This window comes from Conger conger, chromosome 9, assembly GCF_963514075.1.
Source record: "Conger conger chromosome 9, fConCon1.1, whole genome shotgun sequence".
Lineage (NCBI taxonomy): Eukaryota > Metazoa > Chordata > Actinopteri > Anguilliformes > Congridae > Conger > Conger conger.
Window position 1 is genome coordinate 42,278,189 of NC_083768.1, and position 22,206 is coordinate 42,300,394.

General features: G+C 45.8%; 1 protein-coding gene across 2 annotated transcripts in view; it reads right to left on the minus strand.

The window, feature by feature from the left end:
- Nucleotides 1-1,600: 1,600 nt before the first annotated feature.
- Nucleotides 1,601-22,206, minus strand: part of LOC133137912 (tuftelin-like) — a 34,981-nt gene continuing 14,375 nt past the window's right edge. For both annotated transcript variants that reach the window (XM_061256322.1, XM_061256323.1), the window contains exons 2-12: nucleotides 14,455-14,532; nucleotides 12,790-12,885; nucleotides 12,116-12,199; nucleotides 11,311-11,385; nucleotides 9,908-9,997; nucleotides 7,955-8,065; nucleotides 7,129-7,346; nucleotides 5,803-5,908; nucleotides 3,920-4,003; nucleotides 3,690-3,784; nucleotides 1,601-3,566 (exon numbers count right to left, since the gene is read on the minus strand). In XM_061256322.1, coding sequence (XP_061112306.1) covers nucleotides 3,494-3,566; nucleotides 3,690-3,784; nucleotides 3,920-4,003; nucleotides 5,803-5,908; nucleotides 7,129-7,346; nucleotides 7,955-8,065; nucleotides 9,908-9,997; nucleotides 11,311-11,385; nucleotides 12,116-12,199; nucleotides 12,790-12,885; nucleotides 14,455-14,532 — 1,110 coding nt within the window. In that variant the 3' untranslated portion in view covers nucleotides 1,601-3,493. The remainder of the gene's footprint in view (nucleotides 3,567-3,689; nucleotides 3,785-3,919; nucleotides 4,004-5,802; nucleotides 5,909-7,128; nucleotides 7,347-7,954; nucleotides 8,066-9,907; nucleotides 9,998-11,310; nucleotides 11,386-12,115; nucleotides 12,200-12,789; nucleotides 12,886-14,454; nucleotides 14,533-22,206) is intronic.

Here is a 22,206-nt window from a genome sequence, read left to right on the forward strand (position 1 = left end):
TAAATAATCTTCTATTTAAAAACTATTTTCTATAGTGCTAAAAATATCTAGTCATTGTACTTATAGGTCTCACAACGCCTGTGATGTCACAACTGCGATTGAAAATGCAATTGTGACCTAATTGCGGTTTTTCGTCAATTGCTGTTACTTAATATTTTGTTTTATTGCGACACAAAAGCCAAGGAAAGGGCTTGCCTTGAAAAACACTCAATCATCTTGTACTTAAAACGTGTTTCCTATGGTGGTGGTGTTGGACAGTTCGTTTGTGCCGTTTCTGAACGCATCGCCTTCAAATTACGTCATTTAAATGATTCCACTTTCATTGAGAGTTATATACATAGAACTCTGTGAAAAGCTAACCATATGATTTATAGCATAGTCCTATACAGAGCCTAGGGAAATTTAAAAAATAAAATAAAAATCAGCTACAAATTTCTCCTTACATTGTCTCAAACGGGAGGAATGTTTCTATTGAAGATGTTCCCATCATTGAGGGAGCACGACTTCAGGGACACATTTAATGTTTCTCATCTGGCCACTAGAGGTCACTAATCTAAGGAACTTTCTGATCGAGAGTCTGCCGGCCAATTGTTCCAAAATAGTTTTTAGACAATTACTTAGATTGTACACATTCGAATAAATAATTCAAAATGTCTGGACATTGAGTGTGAATAATTGCAGTCTGAACGCACTTACATTGTGCGTCCCCACCCGGGTGAAAATTTGAGAGATCATCGTTTACCACCATGCAAATGACAGGGTCATTTGATGTAATGTTGCCTTAAAATTGGATTTGAGTTCCTCTAATGTTCCGTTTTAACAGCAATCCTGGCTGTTAATTCTCCGCAATTACATTATAGCTTTTGATTAATCTGTAAATTCATCTAAATAATGTAAAGGTAATACAACCACTACTTACCATAACCTGGATAGAATAAATGTGGTGCTGTACTTTGTAAATTATAGTTGAAGTCCATATTAACCTATTGCTTTGAAAAGTTGCCTTCAGGTACACATAGATGTTCTGTTTATATCTACAGTATCAAGCCATCAGTGAAGCAGTGAACTAGTCAGTGTATTTATATAACTCACAACGCCAGTGATGTCACAATTGCAGTTGTAAGGCAGTTGTGACCTAATTGCCTTTTGTCGCCAATTGCTGTTACCAATGTTTAATATTTAGTATTATTACAACACAAAAGTCAAAATAAATTACTTTGCTTGACAAAAATAAATCGTGTTGTATTTGAAAAGTTTCTGTAGTGCTAAACATATCTCCTTACTTTAACTCAGAGGAGAGGAATGTTTTGCGAATCTAATTATGATATTTCCATCATTGAAAAAGTACGATTTCCCAACAGGACAAATTCAATGTTTCTCATCTGGCCACTAGAGGTCACTTTCATCTAAGGACATCTCTAAACGAGAGTCTGCCAATTTCAACAAAATGTTACAAAAAAAGTTTTTAGACAAGTAGCTAGAACGTTAAGTTGTTTGTTTAGCCTATTTTTTGTAAATACGTGTTCGGTTAAACGGTGTAGAAAAAAGAGGATAGGCCAGACTTTATTCACTGTAAGAAATGGCAAATAACACAAATGCATACATATTTAAATAAGCTTTATTTTTTACAACAAAACCAACAGGGGAAAAAAACGTGCTCGCTCGCTCACACCCCAGTCTATACAAAGTATCTACAAGATTACAACAACCGTTTTAACATCGAATTAAGACAGGAAGGCGTTTTTATTTATCGAAACACAGGCTATTGGCTACAGTTTACCAGAGTATCATTCCTCACACAGAATACAACCAGCAAAAGAAACCCTAAAAATGTGCGGTTAGTAACACACAAGATAACATAAGAGTGCAATAGAATTGCACACGGTGTAAGGTGATATTAAGCCAAGGGTACCAGTTATATGAAAGTCGCGGTGACCATCAATAAGGAACACCGAAACATCCGCGAAGCGAACAATGCGCAAAGTGTATTTGCGCCATTAGATGGATGAACCCTTCTATTCTGTTAAGTATAGCAGAGCATAGCTTCTAGCAGGCGAGTAATGGTTTTGTACCCTACTTAACGACAGCATGGAGCGATATAAGAATGTAAGCGTTTACGAATTCCCTCTGCCTGGAGAACTCCGCGTAGCCCGTCACCAACGGCAACGTCAAAACACGGACAAGAGGAGTCCGTATAAAGTCGAGGGTAACGGTGCGGTGGAATGGAATCGGACGAGAACACGGGCTAGTGGAATCTGACCTTATATGTGCGTCAGAGCACACGGCCCTCTTGGTGCTCCGAATAATTGGGTTATCATCAGTGTCAATTTCTCCTCTCGGAGCAACAGGAAGACAGCGGAGACCTGCTCTTTTTTAAATAACGAGCCGATATAAATAAGACAGAACCAATTTCCTTGTTCGTTGTCGAAGCCCTGAGTCGCTTACCTGGTTTCCAGTCCTGAGTAATTTGATGAATGTAATGGCAGTCTCCAGATAATTAAGTTCCCTCTGTTAGTTTGATCTGCAGTCAGTGCTCTACGGACTGCTCACCTCGAAATATTCTTTTTTTTTTTTTTTTTTCAAATCTTTGATTAGCCTACATGTTCTTCTTCCTTCAGTAATCTGTTTGTATATATTCTGCTAAGGTTGAGTACTAAAGCTAGTTTCAAACACATGGTTAAGTTCTGTAGGCTATAGCTACATCAACATCGTCTGCAAATATCAACGTTGTTGTAACCAGATGCAGGCACATCATAATGTTGTGAACACCTACGTATATGGCAGTTCTACTGTCAAGCTGTGTTTGTTTTAAACAAAAAAGATTAGTTATTTATTTAAGATATGTGAAGAAACAATCTATACATTTTAGGGAATGCATAAATAAATAAATAAAAAGGCGGAGGAAAGCTTTAGTCGATGAACCATTCTTACAGCTTGGTATGTTCGCAATTTAGGAAAGGATGCACATTATTCCACCGAGTTTCGATAATTTGAGTAGTCTGAATAGAATCGCGAAGTACATAACGGTCTTCACGACACACATCTCTTTCCTCTGACTTCCAGGGCCTTTCTGTGCATCAGTTCTGCGCATCAGTTCTGCATAGTTACGTCTCATTCAAAGAGGACATTCAATAGAGGACCTAGTTCCTCTATCCTCTAGCCTCTGTTCCCCAAAGACAGTTAGCCGTTGCTAACTTCACACGAAAATGTTCACGCGGACGTCGCATTAGCACGGCGCTAACTTAAACCCTTAATCACGTCTCCTCCCCATACACAGCTCCCTACATCTATACGCTTACAAGAGTAAATGTATGGCTATAAATATTTAATATCGCCACTGGATATGTACAGAAGGCAGTCGGTGTTAATTGAGTGATGTCCCGCCGCGGACGGCGGTAGGCGCTACGGTAAGGCTGTATTAGTGCATTGGCCGTGTCACACTGTGTCGACACCTGCTTCCTCCGTCCTGATTGGTCCGTGCCCTGGCTCCGCCTCACGACTTGATCTCGATGACTTTGATGAAGGGGAGGGGCTTGTTGGTGTGTCCGTTGGGCGTGAGGGGCTTACTGTGGGCACAGAGTAGAAGTGTGTGAGAGGGAGAGATACGCAGGGAGGGTGTGTGTGTGTGTGTGTGTGTGTGTGCGCGCACGTGTGTGCGTGTGTGTGGAACAGAGGCCCGAGTGGCTCACCTGTAGACGATCTGTCCTCTGTGGTCAGGACTTTGGTAAGAGCTGCTGCCCTGTCCTCCCAGGTAGAAATCCATCTGATCATGGAGCTCCCGGTTCTGCACAGAGAAACACACACAGAGGAGCGAGTGAGTGTGAGAGACAGTAAGAGAGAGAGACAGATCTGCTGCGGACAGAGAGAGAAACAGGTCTGCTGCGGATAGAGAGAGACAGACAGAGGGGGAGTAACTCACCTCAGCCTCCAGGAAGGCCACCTTCTCCTGCAGGTCGTGGATCACCCGGTCTCTCTCCTGGATCACTGTGCGCGAGTTCTGCAGCTATAAGAGCACACACCAACGCACAGGGTCAGGGCTGCATACACACTACACACACACACTACACACACACACACACACACACACACACACACACACGCATACACACACACACACTACACACACACACACACACACACTACACACTACACACACACTCACATACAAACACACTGGGTTAGGGCTGCATACACATTACACACACACCAAGCACACATGCTCAGGCCCACACACACACACACTACACACACAGCTCTCTCTCACACACACAGACACACACAGCTCTCTCTCTCACACACACACACACACACACACACACACACACACACTACACACACAGCTCTCTCTCTCATACACACACACACAGACACACACAGCTCTCTCTCTCATACACACACACACACACAGCTCTCTCACACACACACTACACACACTGCTCACACACAGACACACACAGCTCTCTCTCTCTCTCTCTCTCTCTCTCTCACTCACACACACACACACACAGCTCACACATACACATACACACATAGACACACACACACACACACACACAGCTCACACACACACACACAGCTCACTCACACACACAGCTCTCTCTCTCACACATATTACACACACAGCTCACTCACACATACACACACACAGCTCACTCACACATACACACACACAGCTCACTCACACACACACACACACACACACACACACACATAGACACACACACACACACACAGCTCACACACACACACACACACATACAGCTCACTCACACACACACACAGCTCACACATACACACACACACAGCTCACACACACACACACACACAGGTCACTCACACACACACACAGCTCACACACACACACACACACACACAGCTCACTCACACACACACACAGCTCACACACACATACACAGCTCACACACACACACACACAGCTCACTCACACACACACACAGCTCACACACACACACACAGCTCACACACACACACAGCTCACTCACACACACACACACACACAGCTCACACACACACACACACACACAGCTCACACACACACACAGCTCTCTCTCACACACACACACACACAGCTCTCTCTCACACACACACACACACACAGACACACACACACAGCTCACACACACACACACACAGCTCTCACACACACACACACACACACTCACGCACACACACAGCTCACACACACACACACACATACACAGCTCACACACACACACACACACAGCTCACACACACACACAGCTCACTCACACACACACAGCTCACTCACACACACACAGTTCACACACACACACACACACACAGCTCACACACACACACACCCACACACACACACACACAGCTCACACACACACACCCACACACACACACACAGCTCACACACACACACCCACACACACACACACACACACAGCTCACACACACACACACACACACACACACACAGCTCACACACACACACAGCTCACTCACAGACACACACACAGCTCACTCACAGACACACACACACACAGCTCACTCACACACACACACACATACACACACACAGCTCACTCACACACACACACACTCACACACACACACAGCTCACACACACACACACACACACACAGCTCACACACACACACACACACACTCACACACACACACACACACACACAGCTCACACACACACACACACACACACACACAGCTCACTCTCACACACACACACACACACAGCTCACTCACACACACACACACACACACACACACACACACACACACACACACACAGCTCACCTGTTCGATCATGTGGCGGACCTTCCTCTGCTGGCTCTTCAGCATGTCGTCCAGGTGATGGATCTTCTCCTTCAAAATGGCCTGCTCCTTCTCCAGCTCCTCCACTCTGAGAGTGAGAGAGAAGGGGGGGGGAGAGGGAGAGAGAGAGAAAGAGAGGGAAAGAGAGGGGAAGAAAGAGAGGGGGGAGACGAGAAGTCAATCATTCAGATCTAATTTTGGCACTCCATTTGGCGCTCTCATTATAGAAAAACCCACAAAAACATTTTAAAAGGCAATTCAATGATCAATTACAACTCAATTATCAATTACAACTCAATTATCAATTACAGTCAGAAGACAATGTGGAAACAAATGATGTCACCAGCCTTTGTTTACAGTCTGTTTTTAAAGTGATCCGCTACAACATTAGAAGCAGTATAGTACCTACGGTCAGTGATATCAAAAGACATTTCTTTCATGCTGTATAATGTAATACATCACATGAGTAAAGATGTTGTGTTCACTGAAATATATGCTTGGATTTGAATGCACATTTCAAACTCTAGCCCTCAAATCCAAATCCAACCCTGGATTTCCTTTCTCTTGGGTGATTAGTGTTACTGATTGGCCAGACAGTTTTCACACATGACTCCCAGGTTAAGGGCTGATGGAAAACCAGGAATTAGTGAAAAAGAAACCATGCAATGCTACTTCAGATAAGTAATGATATCTTGCCACTGACTCAATTTTTCTGGAGATGATGTTGACATTATAATCTAACTTTGGTGAAAATTTAATCCATTTTAAAATGAAGGTTTTTTCGCAAATCAGATTTAAAGATCATAATCACTCATAACTCTGTTACCTTTCATTTTGGGTTGACCATGATACATGGATATGAAAAAGATATATGCACTGCATTACTGTAAACTCTCTTAGCCCATATCTCGCAGATTAATAATCTGTGTAATTTCAATTCCAGGGGTTTCTGATGCAACCAAATCAGCATGCTAAATCTTTGACGACATGGTCCAAAAGTGTGTCGAACTGACATGGAATTACCCATCTATTCAGCTGTACTCAACATGTACCCATCTATTCACAAGAACCCGAAATGTGAAAACAGTCCACGGTACATTTGCACATTGCAAGTGCTCTCTACGTGCTGGTGATAATGCGATACTGAATTCAACCGAATTCAATACAATTTGTACGCCCGCAACATTTGTTCTCGTGCAGTTCCGACACAGAACCCACTTTGTCCAGCCGCGGGGGTGTGCGGGTCAGCGTCTCCGTGGCGACGGCCCACCCGCCTCTGCAGCGTCTCCGTGGCGACGGCCCACCCACCTCTGATCGCTGCCGCCGTCCCGGTCAGTGCGGAGCTGGCTGAGCTCCTGCTCGCGCTGCCCCAGCCGGTCCTCCAGGGCGGCGCTCTCGCGCTGCATGCCCGCCAGCAGCCTCTGCAGCTCCCGCACGCGTTCGTCCTGCACCTGCGCCCGCACCTCCGCCCTCTGCAGCGTCTGCGTCTGCGCCGACAGCTGCTGCTGGTACTGCCCGCACTCCTCCTGCGCGCCGGGGCCGGGAACCACACGGATCATCGTTACATTACATTACATTAGTGGCATTTTGGCAGACGCTCTTATCCAGAGCGACGTACAGTTGATTAGACTAAGCAGGAGACAATCCTTCCCTGGAGCAATGCAGGGTTAAGGGCCTTGCTCAAGGACCCAACGGCTGTGCGGATCTTATTGTGGCTACACCGGGATTCGAACCACCGACCTTGTGCGTCCCAGTCACATGCCTTAACCACTACGCTACAGGCCGTCCCTGTATCAGTCACCGGAAACGCATGACGGGCTGACTCATCCAGCCCTGCTAATGCTGCTTATTTTAGAGCAGGCAGCGAGAGGGATGTGAGCACAGAGAACCCGGTGAGAGACATATAGAGGGCGTGGCTGTAGGGAGCAGGGTGTGTGTATGTGTGTGTGTAGAGAGCAGAGTGTGTGTAGAAGGCAGGGTGTGTGTACAGAGAACAGGGCGTGTGTAGAACAGGGCAGGGTGTGTGTATAGAGAACAGGGTGTGTGTAGGAGAGGGCAGGGTGTGTGTATAGAGAACAGGGCGTGTGTAGGACAGGGCAGGGTGTGTGTAGAGAACAGGGCGTGCGACACTGACCTGCAGTCTCTCTCTCTCTGAGTGGTGTCTCTGCTCCGTCTCCTGCAGCCGGGAGAACAAGCGCCTGCTCACCTCCCTCAGCCTGGCACTATCATCTTCCTCCTCCCATTCCTGAGAGAGAGAGAGAGAGGGAGGGGAGGGGAGGGAGGGAGGGGTGGGGAAGGAGAGAGAGAGAGAGGGAGGGGAGGGGGAGGGAGGAAGAGAGAGAGGGGGAAGAGAGAGAGAGGGAGGGAGAGAGGGAGCGAGAGAGAGAGGGGGAGGGAGGGAGAGACAGAGAGGGAGAGAGGGAGGGAGAGAGAGACAGAGAGGGAGAGAGAGAGAGGGAGGGAGGGAGAGAGAGAGGGAGAGAGAGAGGGGGAGGGAGGGAGAGAGGGAGGGCGAAAGAGAGGGGGGACAGGGAGACATAAAGAGAAAGAGAAAGCAAGAGAGAGTGGAGGGTAAATGGTAAGAGAAAATAGAGGAGGAGAGGGGAATAAAAAGGAGAGAAAGAAAGAAAAGAGGGATAAAGGAGGGAGAGAACAGTTGTGAGAGAGAGGAAAAGTTGGACCAGAATGAATGGAACAACTTGATACAGCAAGGCAGATTAGTCGTCACCAAAAGAGCCCGGCTGTCACCATAGCAACTAAACTAAACATCAGACCATCTAAAAGCAACCCAAGCGTCTGAGCATGAACAAAGGAGACCACAAACCCCCCCCAATTCCACCCGCCCCCACCCCCACCCCACCCTCGCAGAGGCAGGGGAACAAACTCAAAACACATGTCCCACTGTTCCTCTTTCCCCAGCGGTGTTAGGTGGTGTTACATAACGTCAGCGGGAAGAGACAGAGCGGGCTAATGTACAAATAACTGAGTTAAGCCCATGTAACCATGGCGACTGTGGGCTGTTCTCCGATTAGGGGAATGATGAGGGGGGCGTTGTCCAGTGTGGGGGCATGTGGGGACGCCCAATCAGCACGGAGATCTCGGTCTCGGCTATAAGGCCCGATTGGCTGCTCGGACACTGGGTCAGGTGACTGTGTGTTTTAATACCAGTCTGACATTAGAAGCACAATGTACCATGCTACAACCCGCAGACTCATGGTAAGGTCATTTACTGGAAATGCCCGTTGGTTTTTTAAAGGGAAGCAGCCATTTTGTGGTAGAGAGAGAAGGTTATACAGTTTCTTGGGGGCCTATATGTGTTCAGACTGACCAGACCATAATTGTTTTGGATTCAAATACTTCTACTACTACTTGTATTGGAACCAATTAAATGGTGCAAACCTCGCCTTCTGGTCCTCTTTGTTGGCTCAATTGCACCGGGCAAGGTCAATCGAGGAAAGAAATATATATTTCAATCCAAAACAAGTACGTATTTGTCCCAGGTCTGTGACTGACACTGACTCAGCCATTTCATCGCGTTGGCGGAAATGCAACATGTTTTGGCAGGTGTGGACACCCAGTAGAAAAGAAAGCACTTCTGTGAGAATGGCAGCCATCTTTGAGCGGTCCGCTACCGGTAACGCGTGTGGGTGGGATGTTGTAGCGTGCAATTCTTCCAGCCGTATATTTCTTTCCCCGGGCATTTACGGTTCCCTAGCACAGAACTATATTCACTATTTGGTTAAATAGATGTATTTGTATAATTAACCAGTGAATACACTTTTGTAAAAGAAACATGCATGCATCTTGTATGCGGAGGTATACATGACATGCTTGAGTATGTTTAATTCAGCTTTTAAGGGTATGTATCTATAGCTAGCTGTTCACAAGTTAGCTAGCCGTGATGCCATCGACAGACCTCGGTAAGGCTCAAAAGGCTAGCTGGTTGTAAATACATAGATCTGATTGGACACTGCTGAACATCCCGCTCGTAGTTGAGCAGTGATTGGTTATTTGTGAGTGGAGGGTGAAGGAACCGGAAATGCCCAGGAAGAATGAAAACTGTAACCGGACAGAAAGGAGTTCTCACCTGCTGCTCTGGCACTGGCACTTCCTGGTTGTCGCTGCGAGCGGCCGATTGGCTGTCAACTGAGTCGAAGCTAAAGCCATTGGCTGGGGACTGAAAAGGGGGAGGAGATTGGAAGCGTCCGTCAGACAAGTTCAGCATGGTCCGCAGTTTACTCAGGTTACAGTAGCTGCGTGATGTTTACAGTAGCAGTAGATATGTGTTTGTATAGCAGCCGTTCGGCTCCAGAGACTTCCGGGTGAGTCTATGAGTTGAAAAACATATGGATCTCTCCATTAAAATTCAACCAGTATTGAGGTGTTTTTTGCACTTATGTTTCCAATTTTCTCCATACCTCCGTCAGACAGTGTTTATGTATTAAAATAAATAAAAAAGAATTCTAGACCTGGTATCATGCATAGTTTAACAGATACCAGGGGCTAAAGATGGCTTCCAAAATGGCTGCCAGTTTGAGGGTTAACACTTTATTTTTAGGCAGTTTTTGTACATTTATTTCTGAGAGTGTATGGACTATGAACATTAAAAATGAAGGGATTCATTTTTAGTCCATTTCATATGGATTCATATCCGGCTATCGTGGAAACCCCTTCAGCGATATGACCACATTTCTCCTGGCTGACTGCTGGCACGGGCGTGGTGTGGAAACCCGTTTTCCTGCCGTTAAAGAATCCCCAACAGGCCGTGACTCACTCCTCACACGCCGCTGAGAGGGACAGGACCTCCGCCAGCTTACAGAACGGGGGAGTCTACAGCTAGAGGGAGTTTAACGCACACTGTGATCCCAGAGTCAGTTCACAAATCCAGGATCAAAGTCAAGTGATAAGATAAGATGAGCGTCTTCAAATAAACAACAGCAATGTGAATGGTGGCCGGCACCATTCTGGCTCTTTATAGAGCCATCTCAGTGTGTTTGTTTCCTCCCGGCACATTGTTACTCATTGGAGGAGACGCCCATGGTGAGCACTAAGCTGCTGATTTGCATGTGGAACAGGGCGGAGTCTGATTCCTCAGCGGTGGAATTCAGAGTATGGGAACCAGGGGATGGATGGTATTCGGTAGCTTAGTATAACTGAGCAGATGCACACCCTGCTGTAAAATCCAGCTAGGCCAGCTTCACCAGCTTAAAAACTGAGCTGGTCAAGCTGGTCATAAGTTAGGTCTGAGCTGGTCAGCTAGTGCTGTTAGCTGTTTCAAAACATACTGTAGCTTGAGCTAATCAAACCATGTCAAGCTTGGAGATTGGCTGAACTGGTCAACCAGCTACCAGCTGTTTCAAAACCTAGCTTGAGCTGTTTTTTCAGCAGGGCACAAACATACACGGCACGCGCACACACATACACACACAGTCCACACACAGACACACACACGCACACACACATGCGTGCGCACACACACAGGTTCCTTACCGTGTGCTCGACCTTGTTGTTGTTGTTATTTCTGGCAGCCATTTGTTCTCGGAGTGTTTTCAGACAGTACCTCACCTAAGGAGCGAGAGAGAGGGAAATAGATGTCAAACATACGCATGCGTGTACATACACACAGAGGAAGAGATGGAGCAAGTGAGAGACAGATATGGGAAGGACAGTTAAACTAGCCAATTAGCATGTGTATAGTAATGGAGCCATTAGCATGTGTATAGTAATGGAGCTATTAGCATGTGTATTGTAATGGAGCCATTAGCATGTGTATAGTAATGGTGCTATTAGCATGTGTATAGTAATGGAGCCATTAGCATGTGTATAGTAATGGAGCCATTAGCATGTGTATAGTAATGGAGCTATTAGCATGTGTATTGTAATGGACCCATTAGCATGTGTATAGTAATGGAGCCATTAGCATGTGTATAGTAATGGAGCTATTAGCATGTGTATTGTAATGGAGCCATTAGCATGTGTATTGTAATGGAGCTATTAGCATGTGTATAGTAATGGAGCTATTAGCATGTGTATAGTAATGGAGCCATTAGCATGTGTATAGTAATGGAGCTATTAGCATGTGTATTGTAATGGAGCCATTAGCATGTGTATTGTAATGGAGCTATTAGCATGTGTATAGTAATGGAGCTATTAGCATGTGTATAGTAATGGAGCTATTAGCATGTGTACAGTAATGGAGCCATTAGCATGTGTACAGTAATGGAGCCATTAGCATGTGTACAGTAATGGAGCCATTAGCACACAATCACGACACTGTTAGTGGGGTCCCACTGACCTCCTGTATCTGAGACACTTCGTCTGACAGCATCCTGAGATTCTGCTGCTGACCTGGTTCCTGTTTGCGTCCCTTCAGGTACACCTGTTCCAGAGGTACACACACAGTTACACACGCCAGGGTACACCTGCATTACAGGGACACAGTGTTACACACACAACTAGGTACACACGCATTACAGGGACACACAGTTACACACGCCCGGGTACACCTGCATTACAGGGACACAGTGTTACACACACAACTAGGTACACACGCATTACAGGGACACACAGTTACACACAACCGGGTACACATGCATTACAGGGACACACAGTGACACACAACCAGGTACACCTGCATTACAGGGACACACACAACCAGGTACACATGCATTACAGGGACACAGTGTTACACACACACAAACAGGAACACCTGCATGACAGGTACACAGATGGACACACAACCAGGTACACCCAAAATCTGTGTGACAGCTGCACAAAGCATTACATAACACAGATCAACATAAACGACTGGTTCTCACAATAAGACATATTGTTAGTTACGGTAAGAAACTCAAATACACAGTGCAGTTTCAAAACCACATGTTCACTCAAACACTCACAGACCATAACAGACCATAAGAGCACTGATAGCAGTCAGTGCCCACTTCATTCTGCTGTAAAGCCACCTACCTTGATGACCTCAACCTTCTCCTCGGTTGGCTTGATTGAAGCAGGCTTCAGAGGTTGTCTCTCATTGGGTGGCTGAACAACAGCTTGGCCTATTGGCTGAAAAAAAGTCAGAGACAGGTTTATCAAAATGTGTTTTATATACAGTAGTGTGCAGAAGTCTTAGGCACCCTAGACTTTATTATATATATATATATATATATATATATATATATATATATGTTTATTTTTTTGTGTATGTTAGTATAAAAGAACACATTTGAGATTTCCAAAATTCATTTTCCAAAAGATTTAATTTTACAGAGACATTTTTGTATTTAATTTTTAAAAAGTAACATATTACTGTAAGCAATTGACTACTTTTTACATAAAAACGTGATCAAGGCTGTCTGAGATCAGAAGCAAGGAGCCAACCAAAGTCTGCAGAAGAACTGTGGCAAGTTCTCGAACCTGCTTGGAACAGCCTCCCTGCTGATTGTCTTATAGAACTGCAGGACAGCGTTGGCTATCACAGAGAAGTGATGCAGTTTTAACGCCAAAGGGTGGTCACCAAAAATATTGATCTGATTCAGTTTTGAACTATTCTGCCGAATTACTAAAATGTTTATTTAGGAATTTTCATTGTATTATTTTTTGAAAGAATCTTATCTGTACAGAATGTTATACAGGTGACTAAGACTTTTGCACAGTACTGTACATAGATACATCGCAAGATATTTCTGCCTTATGTTGTGTTCTGGGGTTAAAACCTGGAAATATTACAAGAATAACGAGCATTTCTGGAAATAAAGAAAGTCTTTATCTCATACTTTAGTGAAGTATTTATTTGCATTTACATGAAATACCGAACTACAATTTTTCACAGTTTTGTATGCACACAATGGGCGCCGTCGTTAAATACGATCTTAAAATAATGATCTCTGTCGTTTGAAGATGGCTTTACAGTAAGTATTCGGCATTCCGGGGAACTCCGAGCGGCACACAGCGTTCCCGGTTTTAAGCGGCAGCGAGGAACATTTGGGAAAAAAACCATTTGAGGGTTACATAACCCTGCCAGGATCCGCCCCTCTGTTGTCCTCCGCCGTAGAGGAAAACCATTACAGGGCCTTACGCAAGAGGCAGACGCCTGCACCGACAGCTCCTCCTCGCTGCCCTCTCGCAGAGACCAGCGCAGAAACCAGGGATTACAGGCTGTCTTAGTGATCCGTTCACATTTAAACATGCACAAACAGCCTTTACAGTGCCCGGTGCAACCTGGTCTTAAGTACAGCACTCGCGCCCAGACACTATCCACATCCTTCCTCAAGTTTAGTTTGCAAGTTTTGGGGACTTTGTTTTGCCGGTTATTCAACCTGAAACTGAAACTGTCCAAAATTTGTGAAGAGCAACAAACTGCACTTGGATTCATTTTTAAGTTTTGGGGACTTTGTTTTGCCGATTATTCAACCTGAAACTGAAACTGTCCAAAATTTGTGAAGAGGTACAAATTGCACTTGGATTCATTTTTAAGTAAAAAAAAATACTTGCATAAAGTTTAAAGACAAAGAGCTAAAGAATCCGAACCCGGAGATAATTTGATTGAAACACTGCATGCAGCTCCAGCACTGGTTTCTGGTCTCTATGGAAACCCACCCAGCGGTCAACGTGCGGTGCAGTGCGGTCCCATACCTTGACCGTGTGCTGCTCTGGGGTCCGAACGGGCTGGTCCCGGTCCTGTAGAGTGAGCCTGAGAGTCCTACACCCGTCCTGAGAGGAGAGGGAGAGAGAGAGGGGGAGAAAAACGAGTGAGGAGAGAAACAGAACTGGGACTGCAGAGTGAGAGAACGAGAGGGTGAACGAGAGAAGGGAGATTTGGAGAAGTGTGAGCGGGCAGGGGACTATAACGGGCTAGAGGAAAGAGCAGAGGCGGGAGAGTGAGAGAGAGGGAAAAGGAAAGAGGGAGGGAGGGAGGGAGGGGAACAAGTGTAGAGACACTGGGGACCAGCGGGGAATAAAAATGTCTCAAAAAAGACTGAACTCTGAGCTCCAGAGAGACAGGGCTGATTTTACTTTTTTTCCCCTGAATAAAACAAACATTGCCAATCAGGAGGTAAGATAGTTCACCAATGGAGAAAGAACACTTGTTTGGATAATTGTTTTCTGCAGTGTTTGTGTTGTGACCATTCTGCAACCTTTTCCAGGAGTGGCAGGCTTCTCGCGAATTTGGATGTTATGATAGAAAACGCAAGAATGAATTATCCAGAATCCACACTAGCGTGGCACAGAACATTCCGGCTGTCTGAGTCATCCGTCAAACAGTGAGGCATTCAGCTACGTACAGTACTGCAGCAGCACCCACCAGAGCGCGCCAGGAACGCCCTAACGCATCCCCACGGCGTGGATTTAAACCAGAACCGGCTCGGATGCGTAGTGTTTGTGCGTACAGAGTGTCCCCGGTATAGACTCCATACAGTACATCTTGATTTAAGGCACTGGAAGGGCTCGTAAGCACTATACCATTGTGCTTCTGAGGGCTTGCAGTGCCCCTGTGGGAGGGTGCTGGAGACTGGGGTGTACAAAGTTAAAATTATATGTGGTTTTACTGAGCACTTGCCCACGTACACGAGACACACACACACACTGTTTCCATGAGTCACAGTGTGTACAGTTTGTCCCGTCCTCGTTTGACCAACTGGGAGGAAGCGAGAGAGAGAGAGAGAGAGGGAGAGGGGGGAGGGAGAGAGAGAGAGGGAGAGAGGGGGGGGAGAGAGAGAGAGACAAAGAGAGAAGGAGGGGGGTGCCTGCAAAAAGTATATTTACATTTACATTTACATTTTTGTCATTTGGCAGACGCTTTTAATCCAAAGCGAATTACAAGTGCATAAGTCAAAGCATCACATCCAGAACGTCCAGTTGTAGTTTCGTAATGAGATTTTAAATATTTGCTTTTTACTGTTACTGTTACTGTTTGCTTGAAGTTGTCTTATCCCAGGCGGCACGGATGGTGCAGTGGGTAGCACTGCCGCCTCACAGCAAGGAGGTCCTGGGTTCGAATCCCCGTCGGCCGGGGCCTCTCTGTGCGGAGTTTGCATGTTCTCCCCGTGTCTGCGTGGGTTTCCTCCGGGTACTCCGGTTTCCTCCCACAGTCCAAAGACATGCACGTTAGGCTGATTGGAGAGTCTAAATTGCCCGTAGGTATGAGTGTGTGAGTGAATGGTGTGTGTGCCCTGCGATGGACTGGCGACCTGTCCAGGGTGTATTCCTGCCTTTCGCCCAATGTATGCTGGGATAGGCTCCAGCCCCCCTGCGACCCTGATCAGGATAAGCGGGTTCAGATAATGGATGGATGGATGGATGTCTTATCCCATTGGCAAATTCTGAAATGAGTTAAACTGTCTCACCTGATTGGCAATATTTTGGTCTTATTCAGCAAAAAAGTTACAGAAGTAAGAATTCAAGTCCAAATATAAGACAAAAATGAGATTGACTCACTGTAGTTTTTTTGCAGTGGGGGAGGGGTACTGAAAGGACACTGATGGATGAAGTGAGAATGTGATGGAGAGAGAGAAAGGAGGAGGGAGGACAGAAAACAGACGGAAAACCCAGATGAATGAGCAGGAGAGCGAAGGCGAGGCGGAGGTTACATAACCCTGTCCGTCTCTGGCTGGATCAGCGCCCCCAGCTGTCCTGCGTGTGTGAACGTCTGTCTCCAGTGTTTACATATTTCTGCTGTTGCACACAACACATGGCCCTCATCACACTGTACCATCATTATATCTCTGTTTGTGAGCCTCACCGCCCAGCGCACAACACACCCCGGCACGTCTGCCCGCGGGGGCCCCGGAACAGAGGGGTTCTGACCCAATGAAGACCCAGCAGGGATCTGACCCTCTGTAGACCCAGCAGGGTTCTGACTCTATGAAGACCCAGCAGGGTTCTGACCCAATGAAGACCCAGCAGGGTTCTGACCCTCTGTAGACCCAGCAGGGTTCTGACTCTATGAAGACCCAGCAGGGTTCTGACCCAATGAAGACCCAGCAGGGTTCTGACCCTCTGTAGACCCAGCAGGGTTCTGACCCTATGAAGACCCAGCAGGGTTCTGACCCTATGAAGACCCAGCAGGGTTCTGACCCTCTGTAGACCCAGCAGGGTTCTGACCCAATGAAGACCCAGCAGGGTTCTGACCCTCTGTAGACCCAGCAGGGTTCTGACCCTATGAAGACCCAGCAGGGTTCTGACCCTATGAAGACCCAGCAGGGTTCTGACCCTCTGTAGACCCAGCAGGGGGGTGGGTGCTGAAGGTGTTGTGCTTGTCTGTACAGGCAGGGGTTTAAAGCAGGGTCCTGCATTCAGTCACACTGATGATCCTCTATTTCCCTCCTCTCTCTTTCTCTCTCCTGATTCTAGATAGCAATGATGAGGATGAAAATGATCATTATACCCACTCCCCTTAAGGTGGAGACGGCATATTATGGCCTTTGCTCTCTCTCTCTCTCTCTCTCTCTCTCTCTCTCTCTCTCTCTCTCACTCTATACTGCTGTCCCATACACACAGGTGTGTCCCAACTCTGCACTGTAATAACACATTCATTACAGAGCTCTGTGCGTGTGTGTGTGTGTGTGCTTGTGTAAGGACATGTGTGTGGGCGTGACTGTGCATGTGCCACTTATGCGAGTGTGTGTGTGCGTGTGCGTGTGCACATGTGTGTTTATGTCAGTGTGTGTATACACAAGTCTGGGCATGTGTGGTTGTAATTGTCCACATTGTCATTACTATGTCAACATATCATTATCGTTAGAAGTCGTAATAATCCAATAAAGACGAGGGAGTACTGATATAAAGTTCAAAAGAGCTTCAAAAGAGCTTCCTCCCACTGAATCCCACACACACACACAACCATAAACACGCACACACACAGTATAATGTGGATACCAAGCCAGTAGTTTAAGAGAGGCAATAAAACAGATGGGAAGAGATAAATAAGAAAGAATTCCTGAGATGATTTTGTCTATCTTTGCCACAGTCGCCATCACAAACAAAACAAAAAAACCCCCAAAGAGACGCCGTGTTGAGACAGAATGCCACAGCGGACACAGAAGACAACAGAGGAGCCTAACCCCCGCTGAGATCAGAGGGGTAATTCTGCCCGGGAACGCAGGGGCCAGGACTGAGGTCTACCGGAGCACACAGGACTGGTCTGGTGGAGTCACTGGAGCAGGCCTGGTTGGCTGATGACTCAGAGCTGGGAGAGACTGAGAGGACTGGACAGATGAAGGGAACGAGGCCAGCTCATCCGAGACCAGACACGCATGACAGGAGGGCCTCCAGCCTGCCCGTACCCGCCCATACAACCCAGACCCGGGTCAGATAGCCATTGTTTGGGATCCAAATACTTTCCTACGCCTTCCAGGGTTTTGGTTCCTCATTACATTACATTAATGGCATTTGGCAGACGCTCTTATCCAGAGCGACGTACAACAAAGTGCAAAGTGCATACCCATAACCAGGTATAATTATATATAATATATTATTGCCATTTGGCAGATGCTCTTATCCAGAGCGACATACAGTTGATTAGTCTAAGCAGGAGACAATCCTCCCCTGGAGCAATGCAGGGTTAAGGGCCTTGCTGTGCGGATATTATTATGGCAAATGTCCCAGTCATTTGCCATAACCACTACGCAAAGACCCTAGAGCCGCCCAAGGCTTCTTCCTGTGATCCACACGGGGAATTCCGCAGGAGTAAGCCCCTGCTTTTCTGGGGGTTTTTAGGCTGTGAAGAGCACTGCAATGTTTTGTAAAATCCTCTACGTAGAGGTTTAGACCTGTATGTAAAACGGCTAGAGCAACTGACGGTGGAACCATGTGAGACGGCTATAGTCACTCAGAGCAGTTTTGACTGTTACCATTAATGACATGCGCTTTCGGTTATAATACTGACTGACTACAGGCAGGCATTACCTCATTGGGCGGAGAAAATAATATCGTAATATCGTTTAAAAAGAGTGACAGTTACTGCGCGAATGTTGCAGTAAAAACAGGATTAGGGTGCAGCTTTGCATAGTTAGGGGTTAAAGCGGACCGCTGGGGGTAAAACCTCAGATCCCAGGAAAACAACCAGAGGCAGCGGAGAGCAGTGAGCAGAAATGTGTTAGGATGAGTTATGGGAACCGGAGTTTGGGGGGGAAATAAGACATATTACATAACTCCCCATTGGGAGGGGGTGGGTCGCGGGGAGAAAATGGAAAAAATGCGTGTACACTAGGGGTATTCAGTGTTGGTCCCGGAGTAGCCCTAAGCCTGCTGCTTTTTGTTCCAGCCACAATTTTTACAACACAAGAAAATGATTTAACTGATCAAGTTAAAGACCACAGGGGTCCCTCAGGACCGACGTTAAATAGCCCTGATGTACAAACATGCACACACACACACATGAACGCACACACACTCGGAGAGCGACACACACCCCATTTAGTGGACATATTTTAGTTAGCAGCTGTGATGTGTTATGTCGGAGAAGATGAAGGGCTGATTGACCGTCTCCAGACAGAATTCCTGCCTTGTTCTGACAGGCTTGCTTCATTCCCGAATTCTCCCAATGACACTGGAGCAGCCCCCCTTTCAACCAACCCTCCTCTACTTCACTGTCCACACCCCCCGCGTGGCCCCGTCATCTCCCCAATGACTCTTAAGACTCATCCACACCAAGAACTATAACTGTAACCATAACTATAATGATGACTATGTGAGCATCCACACCAAGAACTATAACTATAACCACAACTATAACCATAGCGACAAGAGCTTCCACACCAATAACTATAACTATAACGACAACTATAAACATAACGATGTCAGCATCCATACTAAGAACTATAACTGTAACCATAACTATAATGATGACTATGTGAGCATCCACACCAAGAACTATAACTATAACCACAACTATAACCATAACGATGTCAGCATCCATACTAAGACTATAACTATAACCATAACTATAATGACTATGTGAGCATCCACGCCAAGAACTAGAACTAGAACCATAACTATAAAGATGGTGATATGAGTATCCACACTGATGTTCAGTAAATAGCCCCTCAGCTATGCCATTTGCCATTTTAACATGACACCCTGGAAATTTGGATGTTGAAAGTAATTCCAAGGACATCGTTTGTCACCGTCGTGGTTGTTATCATTGTGCGAGCTGGCCTTTACCAGAGATTGTTTCATTAGAGATACGTCAACATGACCAGACACAATGGATGATGGCATAACACCATCGTAGTGCAGGCTTAGCATCTCAATGCTGCACTTTGTGGCTCAGGTCCTAACTCAGATAAAATGAGATGCAGAATGTTGTGGACTTCTGTTGCAAATGTTTCAGCGGCAAAAGTTGAACATCATGTCAAAAACAGTTTTTTTAGCTGGATAAATATTTGTTGTCACACCTCAAAAATCATCGTTATCAGGGTTTAAGTAGCCCCCTTAACGACGTTTCAAATCGAAATTTTTGCTACCATTCATTTCTATGAGCGTTACGGCTAATGCTAGCACTGACGTATCTCTCGCACCTGTACTCCTTAGCCCCGCCTCGAACGCATGGCTCCGCCTTCTCCCCAATGACTCTACATTAACCCCCTGACTTCAACTTCACCCCAACGGCGGTGACTCCATCCAAAATCACCTTCACGCCCCAACTGCCTCCGCCCGCTTTAACGTTCATGTTTTCCCCAAAGGGGATTACGGTTCTTTTTTTTTTTTTAAAGGGAACCTGCGATGAAAAAAAGAACAATGCGTACAGAATGTTTTTTGATGAAAATTACTCTACTTGAATCTGAAAAACAGATATCTGCGAGTAATTGTGTGTGTTCACGTTCAACCGCAGAGTGACGTGTGGCTCTTAGATCGCCCCAGGCATTAGGCCTGTTCTCCAAACACCTGGCGACATGCTGTTCTTTTTCATAATGACTCCTCTTCCTTTCTCTCTGTCACGCACTCAAAATGTTTCTAATGCTCTTAATACCTTCCTGTCCAAAGCACAAAACACTAAATAACAAAGAGGGGCGATTCGTATGCATATGCACCTGGCGAAACAGGCCAGGCTCCTGAGCCGACAGAAGCATAATGGCTGTTGTTTTGGAGTATGTGCATGCATGCTGGTGCACACACACACATAAATGAAAACACACACACACACACACACACACACACACACGAATGAAAACACACACACACACACACACACACACACACACACACACACACACACACACACACACAATATTATAGTTTATACTGTTAGTAAGTCACCACAATTTACACTTCAAATTTATGTTCTGTATTGCGTGTACAAAAACGATACCAATCAGAACCAGTCCTTCCCTTTCTGCACATTGCGCCACTTAGCGCCATAAAATGAAGTTTCACCCCTTTCTTTTCGCGTTTGCATGAACCAGACTGCATATTACACCCAGTTTTGCTGAAGGTCTCCACTCTGCCGATGTAAACACCAGATACGGTAGCTAATGGTTAGGAAACTCGTCTTGTAATTCCGAGTTTGTAGTTTGGATTTCCAGGTGGGGCACGACCGTTGTACCCTTGAGCGAGGTACTCGAATAACACGAATAATGTACATCCGTATTAATGGGTGGTATGTAAAAATATATTCCGTTTCAGTCACTAGGGAAACCCGCTTCTGTCGGTAACAGCTGTAATAACTCGATTGTTTATTGGTGTGTTGCTTGGTAACAGGAGAATCTTTGTCGTGATTATTCCGGCCTACGGCTCGGTAGAGGAAGGGCGCAATATTATGAATATGTTCCGGGGAATGTGAACATTAATGGCATTGAGTTTTCCATAGTTTGCTACACTGACCTGCCAGCAGGCTCCCCAGGAATCGGGTCTGTTTTAATTAAAAGGCTGTTTTAATTAATTCTCTCGCATTGCGTTCCAGGTTATGGTCTAGCCAGAGAAACCGCCTGCTTTAATCATACTGCGTGCATGGACACGTCAAACAAGCGAAGAGAGAGGGAGAGAGACAGAATGAGAGAGAGAAAGAATGAGTGAGATAATTATTATTTAGAAATTTGGACGCATTATTTCAACAAATTCGCTAATTATGACAGGCTACTCCCAAACAAAAGAGAAAAAACAACTAATCCTGTTCGAAGGGCCAACAGCGTTATTTTTTGGTATTAATTTATAATCATTTTCAGCATTTTTTTCCATTATATTCTTCTTCTTCTTCTTAATAATAATAATAATAATAATAATAATAATAATAATAATAATAAAATAGCCGAGCGCTTGTTGTTGTTGTTACAGATATAACTATTACTATGCACGCAGGCACACGCATAAGGCTTGTGTGAACTGTGCACACTCAGAGTCATAATGTCCTCACGCACAGAGAACGGTTTTTTTCACAATGAGATCATC